Source organism: Lucilia cuprina, chromosome 5, assembly GCF_022045245.1.
Source record: "Lucilia cuprina isolate Lc7/37 chromosome 5, ASM2204524v1, whole genome shotgun sequence".
In the NCBI taxonomy this organism is placed as follows: domain Eukaryota; kingdom Metazoa; phylum Arthropoda; class Insecta; order Diptera; family Calliphoridae; genus Lucilia; species Lucilia cuprina.
In genome coordinates, this window is record NC_060953.1 from 65,295,455 (window position 1) to 65,322,511 (window position 27,057).

At 29.6% G+C, this 27,057-nt stretch overlaps 1 protein-coding gene across 9 annotated transcripts; it reads left to right on the forward strand.

The window, feature by feature from the left end:
• Positions 1-458: 458 nt before the first annotated feature.
• LOC111681945 (collagen alpha-1(I) chain) lies at positions 459-27,057 on the forward strand. 9 transcript variants are annotated; one of them, XR_006941018.1, is made up of 11 exons: positions 461-597; positions 891-1,005; positions 17,861-17,990; positions 19,799-20,121; positions 20,182-20,449; positions 20,516-21,004; positions 22,659-22,700; positions 22,765-22,980; positions 24,207-24,632; positions 24,983-25,058; positions 25,937-26,141. XR_006941018.1 is itself a non-coding variant. In XM_046951856.1 (10 exons), exons 2-10 carry the CDS (start codon positions 982-984, stop codon positions 25,942-25,944), a joined length of 2,352 nt encoding a protein of 783 aa, XP_046807812.1. In that variant the 5' UTR covers positions 459-597; positions 891-981; the 3' UTR covers positions 25,945-26,141. The 9 variants fall into 9 exon arrangements, 8 of the variants coding, with proteins under 8 accessions (XP_046807812.1, XP_046807814.1, XP_046807813.1 ...); XM_046951856.1 differs by having other exon boundaries at positions 459-597; positions 24,207-25,058; XM_046951858.1 differs by lacking the exon at positions 24,983-25,058 and having other exon boundaries at positions 460-597.

The following is a 27,057-nucleotide window of genomic DNA, read 5'->3' on the forward strand; positions in this document are numbered from 1 at the left end:
AGACAATTTTCTGGCAATGACAACATAATGTTTTTACATGATTGTCCCATGGCTAACAATATTATAGAATGACTAGTAGGAAATGCTTTGTCTGACAAAGTTGCAAGACAGATTTCGTTCATGCGGTTGTAAATTTTTCTGCCAACATTGTAAGATTTGATAAACGAGATAGTAGTTAAAGGTATTTTTAACTCAAAACTTCTCTATTCTAAAATAAGGAACAAATTTAACAAAAGAGATTTATAATCCCTTATAAATTATAAAATCCCAGATAATCTGGCCACTTTAAAAAACACACACCCAAAACTCACTTTCTGCTAAATAGGTAAGCAGATGATGCTGACGGTTTATTACCGCTGTTTTGTTAAAGTTTTGCTAAAAATACTCTTGGCTAAATAAATTCATATAACGCATCTCGTGTGCGGTTCTTGTTGTTGTTTTTATTATATGACAGACAGTCGTTAAGTGAGCGTGTGTTGTATGTGTGTGAGTGTTTTAATTCTTTGTTTAAGGCACAGACGCTTGCGCATAAAACATTTGTTTATATTGCAAAGTTTTCGGCGGATCATCTTCAGTTCTCATAGATCGATCAAAACGGTACGGTCTCAGGTTTAAGCAAATAAATTGCTCTATTAAATTGTAAATCTTCTTCTTCTTCTATTTTTTTCTTAAAACATTTTTTTTAAATAATAAAAATTAAAAATATATATAAATTTTAAAAAATTAAATTTTAATAAAATAAATATAAAATTAAAGGACACAAGGAATTATTTAAAGCAAAAGAAATATAAAGACTTAAAAAAAGACATTTCTGCTTAAAAAAAAACTTTAAAAATAAAGAAAAAAGTGCTAAATAATTAATATATATTTTTTTTTTGTTTTTCTTTAAGATTTATTAATTGGATCTCTAGAACGTTAATCAAATTATATTTAAAAAAGCTGTGATTTTTTGTTCATTTTTTAAAAGAAATTGATATAAAAATGGCGCGTGCAGTGTTTTGCATGGTGAGTGTTTGAAATAAAAAGAACTATTTTTAAATAAATAATAGAAATAATTCAAAAAGTGCTAATTTTTTCTTAATTAAATAAAATACATATTTAAAGTGTTGGTTCTTTACAACTACAAGTAATGAGTTTAATTTAACTGTTAATTATTATTAGTACTTAAAACTATGAAACAACTAATAACTATTTTAAATAAATGTTTAAAAAAAAATAAAAGCTAAATAAACACTATGAAACCGGCAACAAAGTATTTGCCTTACAAATATTGTAATGATGACGTTAATTTCAAATGTCAATTACATTTATCAATTAGATTTGAAAATATTTTTTTTAATTAAGTTTTTGTAAGATGCAAATACTTTTTTTTTTGCGAAATCGAAATGAGTAATAAGTTTGCAAGGTAATACATATTAATGGAATTATGCAATGATTTCGATTTGATTTAAAAATATATATAGTTTGAAGGCACTTTTATACAAAAGTGTTTATGTTTCATTATAACCTGCAGGCACTTTCTTTATTGGGTTTCAATTGCAAACAAAATAAGTTTTGAATTGGATTTTTTTTTATTTATTTATTTATTTTTTTTTGAAGTTTTGCCAGTCAGCTATAATTATGATATTTATATAAAAATCAAATCTTGTTATTGGACCGTTTTTTTCTTAAACAGTACTTTATTTAAAACATTTATTTTGTTTAAAATTTAAAAACAACAACATTTCTTCTTTTTTTTCCATATAAATCCGGTTCCATAAACAAAAAATTTATAGTATATTGAATATTTCAGAAAGAAAAAAAAATCCACTAATAAAAAGTAAACAAATGATACTTACGACTACACGTATACATATGTGTGTGAACTGCTGCTGTATCTATGTGTTTAAAAGCATTAGACGTTTCTAATGAAGATGGGCGCGCAGTCGCGTAAAAATTCAATGTTATTGCAATACAATTTTGCCAGAGCTTTAAGTAAATGCAAACGTTTCAAAAGTTTTACACAAAAATGTCATAATATAACAAATTTGTTGCTAATAAATAATTTCTCAAAATTTGTTATATTTTTATAAATTTTTCTTCCAAAATAAGAATATTTTCTTCTACAAATTTTATCTTAAAGATATTTTTTAAAATATTTTTTTTAATTATTAAAGAATACATTACTTATTGGTTGTTTTATAAAACAAACACCTGTTTATCACAATTTTTTTAATAAATTTTATTAATAAAACAAACTTTTGTCAATAAATCTTTATTGATTTCAAAATAAAATTTCTTCAAGAACTATTAAATAAATAAATTTTTAAATAAATTTATTCAAAATCTTAAGGAAATCTTTTTTTCTAATATTAAAAATAAATCACGCATTTATAAATTATTTCAAAATGTTGTTGTATCTTTTTTCAAGGTTAGTTTTCTTAATTATTACTTATAAAAGGTGTTAATCAATAGATATAATGAAAATATTTTGCAAAAAATTTTATTAAATTGTTATTTAATAAATTCCATATAAACTATTTGATTAGAACAGATGATACATTGTATAAACAAAATCTAAAGAATCAAAACAATATAAAATTACACATTCCAATAGTTTCTCTTAAGAAAATTTTGAAATACTTTTCTAGTGTAACTAACTTTTCTGCTATCAACATGAGATATCGGTTAGATTGTAATTAGTACTAAAAAAATCTAAAGAAAATTTCCGTACTACATAATGTTTGGTATTTTTAACAATCTAAAAGATTTATCTTGTTGATATATTTCCAAAGGTCAGAGTTTGAGTTAAAACTTTAGACTAGAACTTTTCTTATATTAAATACCTTAGAAAGGACTTTCATTTTATGTATTTAAAAATTTTTTGAATAAATAAATCAATAGTAGTAATGAATCAAAACTCTCTGACTTTTGACCTTTAACCCCTATTGAACTTTAAGAGAGCTTTCAAATTTTTGGTAAATTTCTATTGTCAGCATGATCAAATCATTAGATTGTCATCAAGTATTGAAACATTTATTAAATTTCCGTACTACAAAATTTCAATACTTTTTGATCACCTAATGAATTTGATCTGTTGACATTTTTTCAAAATAAAGAGCAATTTATGAGAGCAATTTATGAGCTCTCATAAAATCTGTAGTTTAAAATCGAATCAAGATTATTGAGCTTGAAGTTTTCAAATAGAAAAATAATTTTCTATAAGTACTTTTGATCTAAATTTGTCCTTACATAACCGAAGAACCAAAATCTTATAAATTATCCGAAAGAATATCATATTTCACATGAGAGAACGTTGAAACTTATTCCAAAATTACCAATGGAAGAGAAATCAAAACAATGACCTTAAAATAGTAGAGATAGGCAAAGAGTTCTCAAGAGTATTAAAATGATCTCTTCTGACATATGTATAGAAAACAAGCAATCAAATCATTCAGAGAGCTTAGTAGTTACTCTCAACGTATTGCTAACTTAAAAAGCAGTGATAGGCAAAAAAACTCTCTTGCTCTTTTTAAAAACCATGAGAACCATTTGAAGAACAAATTTTTCACTAGTTTCAATTGAAGTTGGAAAAGTTCATTTTTATAACCTTTATCAGCTGATATTACACAATTAAAAGATTAAGAAAGTCTGTGAATATTTCGAATAGCATAAGCAAATCCTTCTCTAGGTATAAGTATCATCTGTTTTTAATTCTATTCAAAACAATCAATACTCTACAAAACAATCAAAAACCTTGAGCAATTAACTGCTATTAACAGTAATTTTTATTCGAATATTTATTAATAACAAATTTTACACAATAACTTTTATTTTTTTTCTCCTATCTATATAAAAACAAAACGTCAGCACATATCAACTCAACTGCCAAAAATTACTCTGATTATTGATGAGCCAATAGGAGATTGTTATTGACTATAAATAAATAAAACTTGTTACAAATCTTTTATTATGCAAAACTAACGCCTTATTATACTATTATTAACAAATAACTAAAAAAATATTTAAGTGGCTTTTTTTCTAAATACGTTTTTTTTATATAAAGAAAGATACAATTTATGCAAATTATCATTTGTCTTCTCGAAAAGGTGACTTGAATGTGGTTTCCCTTTTAAATATTTTTTTTATTTGTTAGAAATAAAAGCGAAATTTTGTTTTGAGATGTTAAAGAAATTAGCAAAAAAAAAGACTTTTTCTAGTTTGGTGACAATGATGTCATCATGATATTTTTAATAATATTTTTTTTTGTGAATGAAATGGTATATATTTCAAAATTTCTTTTCACTTTGGTGTTGTGCTAGTTCCCATTTTTTTCTTAAACCAAAAAAATTCTTTAAGAATTTAGTTTTAGTTTTACCCTTCACTTTATTAAATATTGGGTCAATCTTCTAGCTTTGATTAAAATTAAGGCCAAAATGTCAAAAATATGAAGAGTTCACGCATTAAGCCACTATGTGAGATCATTCTTTCTCAAGAACCTCTAATTTTGACTTGCTAGAAGTCAGAAATCATTAAAATATCCCAATTTTCTTAGACGTTTTAGAAGCAAATCAGAAGATTGTCTTCAGTACTTTACTGAAATAAAGTAGTACGGAAGTATTGTACTATTGACTATCATCTGATTGCATTTTTACCATGACTCTTCTTCTTTAAAGATTTACTCAGTTGCGATCTTTTAATCTTTGTAATTAAGCAAGAGAATCGAAATCGAAATTACATTGATAATGGGTTAATTTTGCTCTCTTGAGCAAAATTGTTTAATATCTTGTTAATCTTCTAGCTTGATAAGGATTAAGGCCAAAATGCAAGATATAAAGAGTTCACGCTTTGAGGTCACTATGAGAGATCTTTCTTTATCAAGAACCTATATTTTTGTCTTGCTGGAAGGCACATACATATTTGAAGTTCTTACCTGGTTTATGAATCCCGATTTTCTGAAACGTTTTTGAAGCAAATCACAAGATTGTCGTAGTACTTTACTAAAAGAAAGTAGTACGGAAGTATTGTACTATTGATTATCATTTGATTGCATTATTTAACGTTGCAATGACTACTCAGTTGTAATCTTCCGATCTGTATCATTAAGGAAGAAAACTAAAATCGTACTTTACAAATGCATATCATGGCCATTATGAGTTGATTTTGCTCTCTTGAGAGCGAGAGTGTTAAGCACTTTATTGTGAACACTCCTACTCTTTTGCTTTCACGCATAAGCTGTCTCATATATAAACAAACTAAACAATAAAACCAGTGAGAGAACTCTCTGCTGATGTATGATTAAGACAAATATTAGCAAGACTAGCTTTACATTAGTGCTAATATATTGTAAAGTTGTAAGAAAATGCAGTACTTTTGTAAATGCTGATCTAGTTACGATAGATCCTCCGTCTTTTCAGGTATACAAAAAATTACAACTTCTTTCACATTCTCATAATATTAATTAGATGAGAATGTTCTGTCTCTCTTTAAATTTCTTTTAAAGAAATCTTGTAATGTTCTCCGACTTTTACACTAATACAATCAAATGTCAGCAGGATAATACTAAATGTTTGCCAATAGGTACTGCAGAAATTCAATTGTTAAGCTCTATTAATTAGATTCTTTGTTAAATTTACTGATAACTGATCAGTAAGCCCAAAGAATCCTTTGAACTTTTGTTAAACCATTCAAGTCCATTTTTATATTCAATTCAGACTATTCCTCTTTAAAACAAGGGAATTACCAAAATCATTTGTTTAACTATAATTAAATCACATAAGTGATCTTTATCTCCTCCCAGAATAAAAAAAACCCAAATATTTTTTTGTGACTCACCCTCTTTCAATAATTGGTCATCTGAACAAGCTATTTCAGTCTCTTACCAAAACCACAATAATTAATAGTCAAAACCGTCTGTGGCCGGAAATAGCTTTCTACATAAATGTTTTTAAATTTGAAATTATATATCTTACACGTAAATCATTAACTACAATCTTCACAACAAAACGCATTCTTCTCGTGACCAATAAATGACAATTTAATGGGTCAGTTTGTCGAACATTAATGATCAGAATAAAAAAATAGATGTATTTTGCTAAAGGAAAAAAGAAACCCGTTAAAATTAACAACTTCTATGCATACCAAATATGCTTTCTTTTGGCTAAGAACAAAAAAAAGTTAAAAAGCACGAAATTAATTTAAATGAACTTTAACTAGAACTAGAATGTATACAAACGTTACTACAGCGACAATTATGCTGAAATAACAACGAAAAAAAACCCAAATATTTTAACCACAAGATAAATGTGGATTAGATGATTACAGCTGAAAAATAAATTAGCACATTACGTGAGCTCAAAATAAGTGGCCAACAAAATAAAAGAGTTCAACAACACCTTCTCTATTTATGGCTGTAATAAATATTGTCTTTTTTTACAATTTTTTTAACAAACAAACGGATGTATTTCAAATTATTTAAGAATTATTTGAGAACTAAAAGAAAAAAACAAGAATAAAACTTTTTAATTTCTTAAGCTAGAAGTTTTAAATAATTTGATGCCCGAAAAATGAATTTAAAACAAATTAAATTAGATTAGTTTATTTTGGCAAAATTTGTTTCTAAGTTTTTTTTTTTTTTTTTTAGAAAATGACATCATTACTAAATCTTTTATTTATTTATTCATAGATTTATCCATGTTAGTTTATATATTTGATAACTGTGTGTGAATATCTAGTTTTTAAATAATATTTTATTTTTTGTTAAACCGGCTAACTGCTTAATATTGTTTATTGTCTTATTGGCGTATCTGGTTTTATAGGTTGTTTTAAATAAAATCACAAAAACCATAATTTAAGTTTTTATATTTTTTTTACCAATGCGGATATAAAATCAATGCTTGATTTAAGAAAACAACTTAAATTATTAAAATAAAACAAGACAAAAACAGCAACAACAACAACTACATACAAAATTATTATTAACAAAAAAAAAATTTTAACAAACACAAAAAATAAAAATGTAGTATGACCAAATGCTCTTCGAGGCCTAATTTGATTAACAATTCAAATATTATAATTCGCAAGAAATATATATTTGTCATCATTGACTAATGCAAAATCAATAAATAAACAAAACTTATTAATACTTTATTGAGGTTTTGTTTTTAAAAATATATTTTTAAATTAATTATAGTCAAGAAAAAATGCACTATTTAAACTGGTCAATATCATTGTTTAGTAAAAAAAAAAAAACTTTTGAGATCAGTTCATTCATGGTTTAAATAAAACTATGATTACTTATGATTTTCTAGTTTCAAAACCGGCTGGAAGGACCATTCAACTATTGTTTATAAAAAAAAACTTGTAATGAGTTGCTTGTTGGTCATTAACATAATTTTATTTACATCTATTCATTAGTATCAAAACTTTCGAGATCAGTTCATTCACTGTTTAAATGAAATGGTTTTCTAGTTTAAAACCGGCTGGAAGGACCATATAACGTTCAACTATTCTTTATAAACAAAGAGTTTTTGGTCATTAGCATCGAATAATTTGATTCTTTTAAATCTGTTTATTCAAGGTCAAATAAAGTATATTACAATCCGCTTATCTAAGCTTAAGGACAGGCTGGAAGGACATTTTTTATATTTACTTATAATGAGCTTGAACCAAAACTGATAATTGACCTCAGACCTGTAATCAAAACAGGGAAGTAGTTTTTAAACTACTTAATTTCTTCATTGAAGTAAAAATCACATTTTCATAGACTTCTAGAACTTGTCATAATTTTGGTAAAATATCAGCTGGACAAAATCAAAAGAGCTTGTCCTTTAGTACTAAAAATAAGTAGTACGGAAATATTAGTACAATTGACAATTGTTTGAATTTGTTCTGCCGGTATTTTACTGTAATGACATCGTTCTTTTGAAATTCTAATGGAAGTATTCAATTTGACTTGAAATCATGATCAAACTGAAAAAGTACTAAAATCTTTCTTCACAACCATGTCGTTGGGTTTAAGCTCCTTAACTTCTTCTCTGAAGTAAGAATAACTTATTGAAGAACATCTAGAATTTCTTATTAATTTGTTAAAAAATATCTGCAGGACTGAATCAGCGAAGCTTGTTAGTACTAAAAATAAGTAGTACAGAAATTTTAGTACAACTGACAAGAGTTTGATTTAGTTTTGCTGGTATTTTACTTTTTACATCCTAATGGATGTATGTATTCAATTAAACTTGAAATCATGATCAGACTTTTTGACTTTTCAAATATAAAGCTCAGACAAAGTTATAAAGCTCAGACAGAGCTTATTGTTTTCTTTCTGTAATAGAACTTTTTACACCTAGATAAAGAAAGCTTAAGACAGTAGTACTGTTTTAAGAAATCATGATTAGTTCGGAAAATTCAAATATTCCTCTCTATTCCTTTGTCAGCAAGACTGGTCATTACATTCTAATAGTACTAAAATTTAGTAGTACGGAAATATTAATACTATTGGGATCAAAATGATTTTGTTTTGTATCTAATATTCTTTTACAAGATTACCACAAAAATTGAAACTAGTGAAACTACTAGTTACTGGTAATACAGGGGATATTAAGAATTAAAAGTTAATTCAATTTTACAAGAATAAATTGTAAATAATTTGTGTCATGTCACGGCCTATCTTGTTTCCAATAATTATATAAAAAATTTTTGAACATGGGACTAGCGAAATTAATAGCTACTGGTAATGCAAAACCAAGACATATTGTCATATATGTTAATATTTCTACATTAAGGCATTATGAAAGTGTTGGACTTTGTGGGATACTGAGCTGTCTATAGTACCAAATAACCTCAATTTGTGCCCCTAAACTAAAAGTTTATTCATAAGTTTTTTTTTCCATTACTGACTCAGCACTTTGTTTATAACATACAGCAAGTCATTATGTTAACAACAGGGATTTAATTACAAAACCAAATGATTTGTCTACCAAAATCCTACATAAAAATAAATGGCTTAAAACAGAAAAAAACACAATGAATCCCCCCGTTTATAAAGATAATAAAAATTATTAAAACGACATGTTAATAAATATAAAAAAAGTAAACAACCAACAACATGCAACAATTACAAGCATGTAATAGGATCCCAGAAAAAAATTTAAAATAAAACAATAAGGAAAGGACCATAAATACTACATTGTCATTTCAAGTTCATTTATTGCAACAGCTAAAACTGTTGGTTTAAATAATTTAAAGCTGAAATTTCAAAAACAAAAAAAACCTTCAAAAGTAAAGCTTACAAAATATATGGCTCAAAACGAAAAAGCGAGAGCGTATGTATATTACCAAAATGTTATTTAAAGGAAACCGGTTTAAGGTTTTCAAGACAATAAAATTTACTGCAGCAGTTACAAATAATGCAGTTCCGCCAGATAACATGAGGGGTTTATGATAGAGCAGATGCAATAGGTTTTCATTGAATGAATGAACTTTTGTTTAGAAAGTAAAATATTCAAATATCACACACTTACAACAAACAAACTTTTCTATTCAAAAAAAAAGGTTGATATGTGACCAAAGTAATTTTTGTTTTTTTAAGTGTTTGCCTTGAACTCATAAATTTACGAAAAATTCTCTATAATCGTTGAACAAAAAATGGCTAAAATATTTTAGCCTTATATATGAACACATCTCTGATGTATGTATGTTATCCAAGAAGAATGAATGAATAATAATGTTGTCTGGTTGACCTTCTCCATAAGGCACTGGCTGCCAGACACACATACACACACACACACACTCATGTAAAGGTAGTCAGTCTGTCAGTCCAGCAAACAGACAGGCGAAGATACAGTATCTGTAGTTATATGTATATATGTATATAAAATTTATACTCATAAATTTATAAGTGCGTAAAATGATGGTCAAGTTAGTTTAAATTTGCTTTTTTTACACACTAGTAAATCAACAAATATTCAAACATTTTTCATAAATTTAAAATAAGTTCTTAACTTTAAGAATAAAAAATAAAAAAAAATGATTAAAAATCAAACAAGTTATGATAATTTAATAAATTTTGTCTTACGTTTAAAAAAATATGTTAAATAATTTAGTATTTTATACTGAAACATTTACTTTTTTATATATTTAAATTGTATGTAGGCATATTTCGGTTTTTTTTAAAAGTTGACATTTTAACATTTCAAATTTTGCCTCATAACTTATGAAAATGTTGTTTTTTCCAATAATAATAATGGTCTCCTATAGTAAATTGTTGTTATGGAACCCAAAAAATATTGTTTTTTTTTCAAGAATATTCTAGTCTATTTAGCATATTGTTTATAAATAAAATAACAAAAAAAGAATATAAATGTTGCTCATCTTTATTTAAAAATTCATTAGCAATTATAAAACCAAACAACAACTTTCAAATTAGGGGTAAAATAGATAAAATAAATTTTATATATTTGTTTAAAGTAGTCTGGGTAGTTATTATAGATTGTTATCTATAACTAGAAATATTAATTAAACTAGTTTTAGTTAATTAAACAAGTTTTGAAAGGAATGTATCCTGTTTACTACATATATTAGCATATTATCTAAATGGTAGTAGAACTATAAAACAAAATCTTCATAATAAAATTCTTAAATACATAATAACATGCGTCTGAGCAAAGCAAAAAAAAAAAAAAAAAAAAAACTTAGCAACAGCTCTTTTGGTTCCCCAATACTTTCACAACAATAAAATCTGTACACTCTTCAATTTTCTCATAGCTTCATCTTTTCTTTAATGGTGCAAAATCTGTCAGTTGCCTAAAATTCTTTGACCTAGTTTATTTTAGAGTAATTAAGTCCTATAAGCATCTTTTTACACACACCTAAGCTGAAGTTTATATGATATATTGAAAGTAGTAACAAATCGGTCTGTTAATCCTATACGGATTTTAGTACCATAAATCTTCAATATGTACTACTTAAAATTTGTTGAATTAGTCCATCCGTTATTTTACCGATAATTCCTGCTTTGAAAAAGAATGTAAATTTTTCAACTTTCTCTCTCTTTATTTTACCCTTTCTGATAAGGGCTTAATGGGACAGATAATAATACTACTAAAACGTCTATAACCATTCTGTGCTAAAAGATTTTAGTACTATTAAACATTCACCGTACTAGTCCCTCCGATATTTTACCAAATTCCTCCTTAATAAACCAGCTGTCAATATTATTGAAAATTCTAGAAAACGTCTAAAAAAGTCCATCCTATATTTCATCAAATTCCTGCTTTAATGTCGAATTTTCTACAGAAATTTCTCTTAAACTAAACTTCAAAAATTTGCTCAATATTATTAGACCAAAATCTATGGGTTCTTAGAAGTACAATATTAAAACAATTCCGTACTACAATATTATTGTACTTTTGAGAATCTACTGATTTGTTTTCCTGATATACAAAACAGAGCCCCTTATAATTTTCTTACTTTCCATTTTCAGACCTTCTTTCTGTTCTTCGAAGTAATCTTGTTCAAAAATTTCATGGGATTTTTTAGAAAACGAGAGGTTTTAATGAATGATACATTTTTAAGGGCAAAGTTCCTTTAGAATAGTTCCTTCGACTTAGTAATATAATAGATCAAATAAAAACACTGGAATGAAATCAAAATGTTATCAATAGTCAAAATTTCCGTACTACGTACTATTGATAACCTTCTGATTTTGTCTAGATGTTATAAAGTCATAAAATTTTGAAGTGAACATTCAATTGGAATCTTCTAACTACACTTCTTGACATATCGTATAAAAATCCATACTATAACACTTTGGTACTATTTCCAATTTACTGGATTTACTGGCCGATATTCCATGAGAAAGTCAGAGAGACTAATAAAAGATTTCAAAAGGAATTTCAGTTTCTTTTTCATTCTCACATTTCATTGAATAAAATATTATAGATTTTGTCATAATAATGATATCAAATCAATATATGTAAACACTTTGCTTGAGTACGTTTAGTGTGACCTTCACAAGTGTCTTAATACCCACTATACGGTACATTCAGTTTATATCTGTTTGTGTGTGAAAACTTGCTAGGGTACGTTCATTTACAAACAACTTGTTTATATTTTAATTAATATAAATATCAGGGTTATTTCATTAAATATTTCAGATCAATCTTCATCTTTAGCAACTTGATTAAGAACATTCTTAACTGATATCTAAACACCGCTACAAACTAAATTATTAAAAATAATTTAACACATAATTAAGCATTTCGGAAATGCAGATTAAAGTCTGTCTAGCAGCATTTTAAATTCAACTGACAACTAACTGGTAGTATTTCAAAAGCGAAAAATCTATCAAATAAAAATAGTTAAAAATACTTAAGCTAAGATTATGTGAATAATAAAATATGTCAGTTATTTTATTACAAATACACACATAGTAGTATGTATACAACAAAAAATTTAAGAAAATGTCATGACAAATTAATGACCAGCAAACATTTATATATAAGGTAAATTTTGAAAACAAATGTATAAAATTTTAAGAAAATAAACAATAAACTAAAATATTTTAATGCATAAGGGAATGAAGATTTTTTGATCTTGATAGCAAATGTTTGCTGGGTGGCATTATATGCATTTAAGGTGCACGCATGTAACACTTTTTTCTTTTTTTGAAATGAAGCTTTTTAATATTCAATCATTATAGGTTGAATATTGCTTATATGAACAGACAGTTAAGTTACTTAAACGTTAGTTATAGTTTTTTCTGTATTTATTCATTACTATGACTCTTAACTGGTTCTGATTAAACATGATTATTGAAAAAGACAAGGGGGGTAATCAATTCATTTTCGTTGGCACATATCAAACAAATGACCTATGAATGAGAAAAAAAAAAGAATCCAAAAAGATGCTGGAAAAAAACGTGATGTTTGCTAAAGTTTAGAGCCACATTAAACACGTATATGTACATATGTATATAACTACCAATGGGGCGTTCACTTTATGCCTAAGCTTCTCAAGTAGTACGCGTAAACAAAAATTTCGTTAGCTGTAGTAAATCTGTGTGTAGTTTAATGTTTTCTTTTCAGAGCTAGTAATTTGTTATGCCTGTCAATTTGACATGTACCAAATAGTTAAAGCAAAAATTTATATAGAATGTATTAATTTTCGCCCTTAGGTGTTCAAAAAAGATCGGTTAAAGAAATAATAATAAATAACAATAGGAAAAATCTTAACAAAACATAATTATGTATGATGAAATTTAAGTAAGAAATTTGGGAATTGTTGTACAAAAATGTCTTTATATTTTGTGTGGGTGTATTTTAATTTGATGATAAATGTGTGTCAAAATGTTATATTTGTCAGTTGGAAATTTTTGTTATCTTTTGCTTTGTCATTTGTTTAAAAGAAACTGTCAATTTTAGTGAAATACTAAGAAAAAGTTAAAAAAAAAAATACTTCACTGAAACTTGAGCTATATAACCCGATTAATTTAAAGGGCTTAAGCAGTTGTTGAGTTTTAATCTTTTCAACATTTTAGAACTTCTGACCAAACCAGGTGACAGAGCGATAAAACCGGTTTAAAAGTACCGACATTGATACAAATCCTTGTTAAAAGTTTGTTAACATTTAGACAACGGATGTGTTATACAATTTAAGTATTTACAGTTATAATTTTCACAACCACCGTTGTAATTTCGACAAAGTATTGTTGTCAATTCGATTACGGCTTGTATTAGTTAAGGCAAAGCTTTATTGATATTTCGACAATGCAAAGGAAACACGTTATTATTGATTTATAGATTTGATTGAGAACTATCCATATATACTTTGACAACAGATGTTATTGAAAATTTATAACCACTTTGGTATCAATTTGGTAAAAAGCGTGTACAATTTTAAAATTTATTGTTTACCCTGTGTACTATTGTCAACTTTTCTTTGGTCAATAAACTATTGAAATATCGAGTGGTTTTCCCAATAAAACAATCAATGGAATCAATATTTAATCATATGAACTTTCTTCAGAGATCAAATATTACTGAAATTATGTCAATAGTTTATGAATAGTAAAGAGCTTCCGTACTACGTTCTTTTAGTGCTATTATTTATACTATTGATATTGTTTGCCAGATATTTGGAAAGTAAAATTTTTATTTAAATTTGAGAATAATATTGTGAACATTAGTTTTTTATAAAATGTTCGTTAATGGCTAATTTTTAGTAAAATCTTTATACAGTATAAGCATCAGAACTTTTGAAAATAGATATCTGTATAGATTTCTCTCATAATATTTCTTTTCGGCTTTTACCATTGAGCTCTCATATTCGGAGAACTAATCTTTTACTCTCTGCTCTTTGCAGTTTTACACTTACGTAAGCTTACACTTGTATAGACTACAAACATATTACTCACTCTCTATCCAAGTTAAATTTTAAAGCAGTGATACGCAATGAGCTCTCAAATGAGCTCACTTCTAAACTTTTTTCATGCATTCGTATGCTCACACATGTATAGAAACCAGCAAACCAGTCAGAGAACTATTTTTTTTCTCTCTGCCTTTCGCTGTTTTAAAACAACATTCGAGAGAGAGAGAGTAAAATACTTTATAAAGAAAGTTCTTCGCATTAGCTCTATGCCTACCACTGTTTTAAAGTTAGTTGATTACATTGTAGATGATTATTTATAGAATATGTCAGAGCATTTTTGAGAATAAATACAAAGCTATCAGCTTAGCTGAATGCCTGACTTAAAAAAGGTTTATAAAAAAAACAAGGGCTAAGCCAAAAAATTACAAATTTCCTACAGGTTTGTGGGAGCAATTAATTAACAATTAAAAGACAAATAACGATTTGTTAAACAATTTTATGTAGGCTGTCTTAAAACCCATAAAAAAATATATAAAGACAATTTTCGTTACAGACATTTCATGTACATTTTCGTTAATTAACACTTAAATGTCCCAAACAATAAAAAATATAGTTGAGTTTAAATAACAAGCTTGTTATTGAACAATAATAATACCACGAGCAAATTATGACAAATATTAAAGGCTCTGTATGTCGGTCTGTCTGTCAGTAAGTCATACATTACACAGCTGGAAGGAAAACCAATTATTGACAAACTAACCTTAACCTATACGTTTTTCATAATATTTTTTGAAGTTTTGTTTTGCTTTTGTTGATTTCTTATAAATAAATATAAAAATTTATGGTTTAATTGCATTTAAGCAACAACAGCACTTTTTTTAACACGCCCTTAACTAACAAAAACAAAAAAAAAAAAAACCAAGAAATTATAATCATAAAAAGACAAATAATTTAAAAAAAAACAACAACAATAAAACAGAAAAGAGAAAGAAAAGGGAAACAACAAGAAGAAACCAATTGTTGTATTATGGTATTATTAATAAGCCAAAAAATTAACAATAAAAGTCAACATAACAACAAACTTGGCATTTAAAAAAAATTGGTTAAAATAAGTTATCGTGTCATAAATTTTAAACTGTAGACATTGTCTATTAGAAAGAATTTTGACAGTTGATTAATTAAACAATAGCTGTCAAAAGTTTTATTTAACAAAATGTTGATAGTCTATTTGGCAAAATAATAATTAAAAAAAAATAAAATAATTTGTTTATAAAATTTAAGTTTACTTTTTTAGTTAAAGAAAATATATACATATTTAAGAAAAAAAAAAAGAAGTTTCAGTTTCAAGGTAAACATTTGTAATTTTTCAAAACTTGAAATGTCAAAAATTTGTTATAATTCTTTAAAGTAAACAGTAAATTATTAAATGAATAATAAAAAAAGTTTAATGCTTAAGAATATGTTAATAATAAAACCCAATAGGAATTTGTTTAAAGAATAGTTAAAACCCAACCTATTATGGTTATTACCTTATAGGAAAGTTAACATTACTTTGTAAGCAGTAAATCTCAAAGTTTTAATACCTTAGGGATTTATAAATTTTTAACAAATATTTCCAATTGGTTATTTGTTAGCCTTATGTTTGCTGTTAATTAAAGCCAAATATAGAAGAAAAATATTTACAAAAATTACTTGAATATTGATTGCATAATCATTATGCAGCAAAAATTTGCAATTGTATACAAAGAAACAAAAAAAAAAAAAAAATATTGAAAATTGTTTTTAATTTAGCAAATGCATCAAACTCAATGACATTTACGCAAGTGCGTTTTTCTTCTGTAGTCTTAAAGAAACTCAAATCACTCTTCAAAGACATGCAAATTAATATTGGCATACCATCCCAAAAATAATTAAAAAAAAACACAAAAAAAAAATTAAACCAAAATTGAGTGAGTGAGTGCATTTGACATTTAGAAGATGAAACGTTATTTGAACCGGATCTGTATAACTGGAAACATAATAATAAGCAGTCACAACAATAACAACAAAAGCATAATAAAATTAAGAAAAAAGAAAAAATTTCAAAGTCGAAAAAAACACCAAATTTTTTTTAACATTCAAAATAAAATGTCGTTAATTGGTTATTGTCTTACTTTTGTGGTGTTTTTATCATTTAATACCTTTTATTATATTTCTAGCTTTTGTTGAACTTCCGAATTTAGCTTTTAGAAGTATGTATTTGAAAATAATGGTTTTATTCCTTAAGTTTTATTTGCATTGACGTCTTTAATCAGATATATGTATGTCAATGTATAAGTTTGGTTGCATTTGTATTGAAATTAAACTGAAATTGGTTAAATTAAAAATATTATTTAATTTCAATGACACATATTTATTTTTGGGTTTTTAACACCAATCAGTTATTAAATAGCAATTGTTTGTCAGCAATAAGATGGTAGCAATTTCTATGGAATCGTTAAAGGTTAGGGCTAAGCCAGACTCTTAATGGTAAAGAAACGATCTTTATATTTTTGATATAAAATATCAACTTTTAATAGTTCTCTATTGTATAAAACCACCTGATAATCATAATTTTTAGTTCTCCACTATAATACAATTCCAAATGATCCTTAAAGGATTAGATCCGGTTTTAAGCGCTTAACAAGGTTTTAAAGAATCGTAAAAAGTACTGAACTCAATAAAAAGTGATTTTTTATATAATTTTTGCACTTTAAATGCCGATTTGGCACACGAATCTTAACTTCATCATTATGATCATTATTTCGTTACGATCTCTAAACTAATGATTATTCTAACTCAATTCTCAATTTTTATAGAACCAATACAACACCTTACTACTTAACTAAACTGACATGATCTAGTTTCTGTTAATACTGGCAACGCAGATATCAATTTCCGATTTCCAACTATAATTTCCAATGATTTTTCGAACTCCCAACAAACTTAACTAAAGTTAAAACTAATAAAATCATAAATTTCATTTAATTTCGGCAACACGGATCTCAATTTCATAGTACCCACTTTAATTTCGTTACGATGATCATAAAGCATGATCAAAACTAGTGACTTTTCAAACTCTCAACAAAATTCTTAATTATTAGTTGTACAAACTAATATGATACTAAATTTCTTTTAATATTTTCTATTACCAACTATAATTTCATTAGGATCACTAAAAACAAATGATAGAATTAGGAATATTATTATAATTACTATTTCTTTCATAAAACTCACAACAAAATCTCAATTTTTAGTTGTAAAGAACCACTATACCACTTAACAATAGATTAAACCAGTGAAACGCAGTGAGCTCTCTTGTACTCTTTCTTTTGTATAAAAAACTATCACTAACAGTCAGAGAACATTTTTTTACTCTCGCTGCTTTTCGCTGGATTAAAATAACATGATACTAACTCTCTCTCTCTTAATATTATTACATTATTTAAACTATATATTCTATATTTTATCTTCTTTTATCCCATCCCTACTCTAGGCCGTCGCTTGCATTTTAGTGCAATGCGCGTTCTCTGTTAAATTAGATGCAGAGAACCGACGTCTGATTCTCGATATTAAAGATCAGAAAACTACCAATAAACAGTACTACTCGTCAAACTTTGACACAAGTAAGTAATAAATTTTCCATTATTTTGCTGACTCATTACTCTCACATTTCAAAAAAAAAAAAAAAAAAAAATACAATCATTAATCAATAATCCTGTTTTCCATTTAGAAAAACCAAACCAAAATTTTGACATTTTGTTTAGTACTCTATCCCCACCACTACTACTGTTGACTACTATCTCTTTCTCTCTCTCTCACACTCTCTGTATCTCCTCTATTTACATCCGTATTTGTTGATTTTGTAAACAAAATTGAAATCATTTTAAACTCATGCAGGTTGTATGTAAATGGTTTAAATCCTAAAACCATTAACAGCCTTCAAAAATCCAACTCATATATTATACTTTTCTTTCCGTTTTCTTTACACACACACACACTCTCAATAAACTACTTTTAGAATTTGGTGCGTAATTAAAACAAAATCCAAAACAAATTTTCAATTCATCTTAAGATAATTTCAAAATCGAAACTAATTAATTTAACTAACATGTACCTCTCTCTGTAGTTAGTTGTTGTTAAATTATTATAGCAAAATAATAATATAATAATAAAACTTATTCTATTTAACTGTTTGTTTTGTATGACTACAATTTAAAAAAATATTTAAAAAAAAAGTATGTTATGTAAAAGAAAAGAAGTAAAAAATAATTAGCAACAATTATTTAATTTGAATTATTTTTTATTTTAACGTAGCGTGCTGTAGCCTAAACAAATATACCAAATAAATTTACATAAAACACACGTTTTATTAACTATTGATCTAATCTGGATAAAGTGAAATACCTAATCCATTTTGTAGCTAAATTGTAGTGTTTAGTATGCAAAAAAGCCAAAAAAAACAGTAAATTAAAAAAAATTAAAATAAATAAAAAAACCTATTATTTAAATAACCTGTAGCTTCACTACTAAAACTAAATAAAATCAGAAAACCACCAGCAAACAGCCAATCTCAACCAACCAACCAAACACAACGCAGTAGTAAACTCAGTTATCAACAGTACATCTTATAGTGATCGTCTCAAACTATATCGACCTGTAAATATTCCCTCTCTCTCAAACTCTCAAAACAAACAACCAAACAAACAAGCCACAATATCAATCCACACACTATTTTGTATGTATGTATTGTATGTTAGTGGAAGTTCGTAGTACATAATCAGCTTCGCATACTCATCCCCTCTCTTACCATCTTTTTTTTTTACAAAAATCCAAATAATTTATAGAATTAAACCAAAAAAAAAAAAAAACTAGTTAAGTAATACTGCCAACAACAACAACAAAAATCTAATCTTTAATGTGAACTTTAATCACATCATTTTAATAAATTATTTCTTTCTAACTAACGGACTTATTACGTACGTACTTATGAACTGACGGACTGACTGACTAACTGACTGCCTAACGAACTGTAATTTTTGGACATCGATAACAGCCAAACCGTAATATCCTAACATCCTCTACTTTAAACTCTAACTCCTCTCCCCTCTCTAACACCTCTTAAAAACCACCCAAACCTATAAATACTCCTTTCCTTCCCCTTCTCAAGTCCTTTGCTTTTCCCTCATTTTTCTTTCTATGCGAGCAGTGTTTCCTTGCGCGCTTCATTTTCTCTTTAATATGAAGTTTTTCCTGTATCCCTCCTCGGTTGTGTCGCTAAAAGTTCAGTTCAGTTTAGATTAGGAGACGTTGAAATTTTACCGCAGGTTATTAAGTTGTATATATATGTATATGAATCAAAACTATAAATTTTATGCAATTTCCACTACATTACAAAAAAACCAACAAACATTTAACTATTCCTTATGTAAAGACGCTTACCGTTACGGTTATGATATTGGTAAGACCGGTAATTTCCATCACGAAACTCGTGGTCCCGATGGCGTCACCTACGGCTGTTACGGTCACATCGATCCCTATAAAATTTTACGCGCCACACATTACGTTGCCGATAATCACGGTTATCGCACAGTCGAACCCGAAAAGCCAGTAGTAACATATCCCCTACCTGATGATCCCGCCACTGGCAAAAGCAACGGTGTCCTTTTGCAATGGAACGAACTTTACTTCCCCATTGGTTGCGGCAAGTTCGAAGGTGGTGTCCGCCCCAATATTCCCTTGATTTTCGTCGAAGATGTACGTTGAATTATTTTGCAAGCCCTTGTTTCCATTTTAATCTGACCACATATATTCTAGAACAAAGGAAAGGAGACAGTCGCTCTAGGACTTTCTAAATTCCCTTCTATAGTGATTAAGGGTTCGGACCAAAAGAGTCCTCAGATTCATAGATACGGTGAAAACAGTAATAAGCGTGTAACTGGTGGAACAGGTCTATTCGACACTGGTAAAGGTCATACCTTCGAAGGTTCCCCAGGTGTTCAGTCCCCATCTTCCCATTCGGTTGCAGCCTTGAGACCCAGTGGTAATGGAAAATACAATGGCAATGGAAAATACAATGGAAAAAGTGAGCGAATTGAAATCAAATAGATGGGACGAACTGGCGCTAGCCCTCAGTTTGTTTGTGTTTCAGATGATAATAACAATGGCCAATACAATCATGTTCCAAATCCCTACGGTCATGTAGTTGGTGCCCAAGGAGGACATGGTGGTTTCGGTGGTAACGGAGGTCATGGCGGTAATGGTGGTAATGGAGGTTTCGGTGGTAACGGTGGTGCCGGAGGTTTTGGACCCGCAGGAACTCCTGGTCCAAATGGACCTCCTGGTCCTAATGGACCTCCCGGACCTAATGGACCCCCTGGACCACCTGGTCCACCCGGACCTCATGGACCCACCTCCCCCGGACCTAAGGGACCTTTCGGACCACCAGGTCCTCCTGGACCAACTGGACCCGGCAGCTATGGACCACCAGGACCCCCCGGACCTGATGCTCCAGGAAAACCTGGTAAATACGTAGGAAGCGGCAGTTCTGGAAACTATAATGTCGGCGCTGGCAATGGTTATAACAACAACGATGGTCATTCCGTGTCAGGTTTTCCTGGAGCCAACGGATACACACAAGGTTAGCTCTCACACAAAATACACACACTCAATTTTTCTTTACCGGAGCTTGGACCGCGCACACAAATTGCATCGAAATCATATACAGTCTTAAGTGCTTTGCGTATTATCCGCACCAAAGAATTTTCGCAAAAAAGCAAAAACAAGTTTTAAAGCAACATGCTCTTTTAACCACACATTGAATACGTTACTCCTTTTTATATATATCTATACTCATTTATCCAATACTGGACGCAGTCTTCTTCTTCAACTATCCCACCTATTTCAAAACATTTCACAAACGCCCCACTGCACCGCACTAACAAAACTTCAGAGCAATAAAAAATATTTAAGAAATATTGCAAAATAACAATTCAATATCACAGTGACATATGATCAATAAATTATTATATCGTTTACTCTCTATCTCTCGTACATATTGCAAACACATATATCTACATATATATATGCACTTACGTATCGATCGTATCGTATCGTATCGTATGTATATTTGTGTGCATCCAAGCTCTACGATTTACACATGTATGCATTTAAATTTATTCTTGAGATCATCAAAGATCCGTTATTTTTTAAATTTATAAAATATTATTAAGTTTTTTTGTTTTCAAATTTCTTTTGAATATCTCGCAATAATATCATCATATGCTAATAATTATTTTTTTATTTATATTTCTAAGATTTAATTTTTTATTTTCAGCAGTTTATTAAAAATACAAACAAAAAAAGTTTAGAATATTGTGAGCAAATAAAATGACCGTAATCGTAACAGCACTTTAGGAGAGAACACACATTATAAAGAAATGAGATAATGAACTTTAGCTTAGGGATTGTTTTTCAAGGCACTGTAACTTTTTTTGCTCAAGTACACTTTCTCTTTTTTTCCTCTCTCTCTATCTATCTTCTTCTCAGCTCTTTCCATTTTACGTTTGACTTTATTTTCTCAAATGTTTTTTTACTCAAAAAAGAGAGAAAAATACTAGACATACCTGATATTCAGTATGTAAAATATATAATTGCTAATCGATATTGGTTCGCACTTCTCACTTGCATCCTCATTTATACCCACCCAATACAACTGCAATCAAAACAACCTTCCATCAGCATATTCGTCCATATAAACATACACACACAACCACACTCTCTCCAAAATCATTTGCTGCATAAAAAGAAATATTCAATCAATCGTATGAGATAATTGAACATTTCAGCGTGATCAACGATTTAACCAACATTTTGCATTGAGGGTGGTAAAAAGAAAAAAAAAAAATAAATAAATACATATATAATAATCGAAATATCAAATATCACATTGTTGCCTTAATCGTACTCGTACATTTGAAGTATGTTATAGATCTTAAGGCTTCTATATAACAAATTTTTGTTTTTGGTTGGCTTATGGTGAAGGGCTTTAGCTTAAAGCTTCTCTAGTTATATGTATATGTTTATGTATGTAATTATATCTGTATCTATCTGTATTATTTGAAATATATGTTTATTTATTAGTTAATACAAATTTATATTATTTAGCTAGAGTAGTTATTTCTAGTTCAAAAGTAGTTATTAGAATTAATTAAAACACAATAATCCATTGTTATTTTGATCAAGTTTCTAATCTGAATTTTTTGTTTCCAATTTACAAACAATTTCTTATTTAGGAAATGGTAAATATAATAATTATGATGATGGTAGATATAAAGGTGAGTTACACATTGCTTTTTAACGGGGATGATGATTTACTAATGGCTTCATATATTGTTGCAGGCATTCAAGAGGGTAAATACTATCATGATGATTCTGGAAAATATGTTCATATTGAAGGTCCAACTGGTCCCCCAGCACCACCATACGTCCACATTGTAGGACCCAACGGCGGTTTTGGCGGCGAAGGCGGTTTCGGAGGCAATGGTAATGGTGGCGGTGTCGGACCCGGCGGCCCTAAAGGACCCGGTGGCCCCAAAGGACCCGGTGGCCCTAAAGGTAATTTCAGTAAACATATTTTAAGTGTATAAAGCTCTAATCTATTATATATATATATAAAAGAGTAGCGTTACTGACTGACTGATTCATCATCGCACAGCCCAAACGGCTGAACCTAGAATCATGAAACTTTGAGAGTAGATGTGTTTTTGGTTATGTAGATCCACTAAGGAAGGATTTTTGGAAATTTGCACATTTACGGGTAAAAAGGGGAAAAAACGGGTAAAACAGGTTTTCTTAATTATCTTACACAATAGTAATGATACCAGTAAAATTTTAAATGCACCTGTATATACTCTTAAAATTAGCAGATGGGTGTCCGCTACTTTTTTGAAATTCGTACTTTTAAGGGGTAAAAATGTGTAACAAAGGTGATTTTGGTACCTTTCTTGGCCCTTTATAACTTTTGAACTAATTAACATAATAAATTTTTCTAAATATTTCAGATACATCTCTCATAATTATGTGACACCTGTTTCGTACTTTTTTAAAATTCAGTCCTTTTTCGGTGTAAAAGGGAGAAAACTGTATTTATGGTACTTTTTTATCACATTAAGAAAAATTATTCCTATTAAATTACGGACTAAGTCTGTAATATTTATTGAAATAAAATGTTTGCTATTTCACTGGGGAAAAAAGTACCAAAATGAATAAAGACGGGAAATTAAATTTTATTCAAACTCATTGGGCCATTTTTTATAAAATATGAAAAAGTAGTTTATTTACTCACATAAAATAAGCTGTTGGTATATTATTATTATTATTATTATTATTATTATTATTATTATTATTATTTTGGAATTCGAGTACTAAGGCCTATATAGGACCAAATTCAAGTTAATTGTTTGGTACTTTTTGAAAGCACTATTTTTCTGGAACAAATGAATACAGATTTGAATCGTTCAATCTTTATCTGTGCTATATATATTTAAATACGGAACATTTTGTAAACTTAATTCTCGAAAAAGTATATTTCTACTAAGTAAAATAATTCTACTTAAGTAAAATTTATTCCATTTTTGGTACTTTTTCTTCCTTTAAATGATACTCTTTGTTTGTTCTTTAATATGAACTCAAAACACATGATTAATAAACATACACAGTCCTCATTGAATAAGATTCTTTCAGAGACAAATTTTTAGTACATTTTATCTCATAAATAGACTAGACTGTAGCGAAGCACACAGGGTATGCTAGTATTAATATAAATTTGTTTAATATTTTAGGTCCTCCCGGACCTCCTGGCCCACCCGGACCTCCTGGACCTAAAGGACCAACTGCTCCCGGACCCAAAGGACCATATGGCCCTCCTGGACCTCCCGGCCCACCCGGACCAACTGCTCCTGGACCAAAGGGACCCTATGGCCCACCCGGACCTAGCGCTCCTGGACCAAAGGGACCCCCTGGACCTCCCGGCCCTCATTCTCCCGGTCCATACGGACCTCCCGGCCCACCTGCCCCTGGTCCATATGGTCCTCCCGGCCCACCTGCTCCTGGTCCATATGGTCCACCCGGACCCAGTCGTCCAGGTCCACCAGGTCCCGCTCCTCCAAGTCCACCCAACTCTAACGGAAGACCACCAAAGAAACCTAAAGATCCCAGAGAATCCGATTTGTCTGTTCCTGGCTACTTGCCTCCTCATCAGAAAAATGGTAAAATAACTCAAACTAATAATACTTTTTCATACCAAGTAGATAGAGTTCCACCAACGAATACCAATACGCAGACATCTTTTGTGTCCAATTATCCCCAAAATAATGACTACACACAAAAGAAGGTCACCACAACAACTACCACAACTTCCACTTCCACAAACACAATCAATAGCAATAAGAATAATTTAGAAATTAATAATCTTAATGATAAAACTGTTAATACTAAACTAACCTATATTCCTCCTTCTTCTTCCTCCCCCGCTCCCAAACCCCAACAACCCAACAATCAACAACAACAAAAAATCCCACCAAACACATATATCCTTACAAATACCGCAAATCTCCAGGTCCCGGATACCACTATTGAGAAGGACAAGCCCCATACGACCTACACCACAACGACGACAACTAATCAAAATTATGGTAATAATAAATCAGATTTGAATAAAGAGAAGACAGTTGTAACGACTCAAACGAATAAAAATACATACACAAATACGAACACAAATACAAATACCAATACTTATAGTAGACCTCAGGTAGTTGAAAAGATTACAACGACAACAAATACGTATTCTAGACCTCAAACCGATAAGGTGACCACAGTAGAGAAGGTAACCACAACCAATACATATTTACCTCCCCAAAAAGTGGTGACCACTAACACATATGAGAGTGGCAAACCCATAACTGTTGAAAAAGTAATAACTACAGCTTATAAAACACCCGAAAAGGTGGTAACTACACAGACAGGATCCTACGTTGAATCTCATGGTAAAGATACGACTACTACCGTATACAAAACACCTGAAAAGGTAGTGACTACAGGTTCATACATTGAATCCCATGACAATGATAAGACCTCGACCGTTTATAAAACTCCCGAGAAGGTTGTAACAACAGGATCCTATATACAGACCCATGACAATGAAAAGACAACAACGACCTACAAACAACCAGAAAAGGTTGTAACAACAGGCTCCTACATTCAGTCCCATGGCAATGATAAGACAACGACGACCTTCAAACAACCTGAAAAGGTTGTAACAACCCAAACAGGAAATTACAATGACAAAACGGTCACTACTACTTATAAACAACCGCAGCCTTTCAATCAAGTCAACAAGGAAAAGGTTACCGAAAAGGTTACTAGTACGTATGTGAGCAACAATGAGTATCAGAAGAGAAAACCCGAACAACCACAACAACAATTTACGACTGTGACAAAAACCGAAACTTATACACAACAACAAAATAAACAAAATGTAACTCCCCGTCCCTCTTCCCCCTTCCCTACACAGAATACTGACAACTTTTGCCCGTGTCTAGCTGATAAGGCTCATTCATCCAAAACTTCAACTTCCTCAACCTCTTCCTTTTCCACCAATGGTTTTTCCACATCACAAAACAGCAATCCTTCCTCTTCCTCCTACCTAAACAGCAACAATTATCAACAACAATTCACGACTAATGGCGGCTTCACAGGTCAAGCACACTTTGGTAGCATAATGAGTTCAATGGCTTTGTTGCAACAGATTCCCGTAGTTCCTCAAGTACCCGGTTATCCAGCATTCTATCCCCCCGACAAAATTCCCAAGGGAGCCATTGTCGCTTTTATGCCTGTCATTATACTGCCCGAAGCTGCCTATACTAAATGCGATGAGAACTCCAAACAGTTTTCTAGCGAACATATTCAAAACCCATTGGGAGTGCAACCCGCTTCAATTCCCTTCGGATTTAACTCCATCTTCCCCAATAGTGCTAAGAAAGACCAGTGCATGTGCCCCTGCTCATGCACCCAAAACATACCAGAACATCTTCACACAAAACGTGAAGTAGAGAAAGATGATGCAAATACTGCTTCTAGCACCACTGACCACTTGACCGAAGAGACAAAAGTTGATAGCAAAGTGAGTGAAAACAATGACTCGCAGATTGCAGCTGAGACCAAGGAAATCGATACGACTGCAACGAAAACGACCGCTGAAGCCGAACCTGAAAAGGCGGCTGTAGTAGTCGAAGACGAGAAAAAAGAATAAATTAACGACGTTTGAGTGAATATTCCCGTTCCAAATGAAACAAAATATCAATCCCGATTTCCAATTCCCGTCTCCCAATTCCTGCTTCCTGTACGTCTAATGATCCCGCTCCCGATCCTCAAATCCCAATGCGATTATATACTAACTCAAATGATAACAAACAATGACAAATTAAAATGTGTTCGCTTTTTTTATTATTATTTCTTTATCACTACCTAATGTATTGTATTATTATGTATGATGTATTTGTTACTAAAAAAAAAATTGTTAAAAAGTTCTCCTCTCCACCACCAAAACACCCACATACCAATCTATACTCTAAAACAAAAAAAAAAGAAAAAAATTTTTGAATGAATGAAATAATAATGATATTAACGATATAA

What these genes read in the sequence shown, in the direction of transcription:
- LOC111681945 (XM_046951851.1), top strand. Translation starts at nt 982, where the DNA reads ATGGCGCGTGCAGTGTTTTGCATG. An exon ending in TGGAAAATACAATGGAAAAA is followed by an intron (nt 20,450 to 20,515) that starts GTGAGCGAATTG and finishes TTTGTGTTTCAG; the next exon opens with ATGATAATAACAATGGCCAA. An exon ending in TGATGATGGTAGATATAAAG is followed by an intron (nt 22,701 to 22,764) that starts GTGAGTTACACA and finishes ATATTGTTGCAG; the next exon opens with GCATTCAAGAGGGTAAATAC.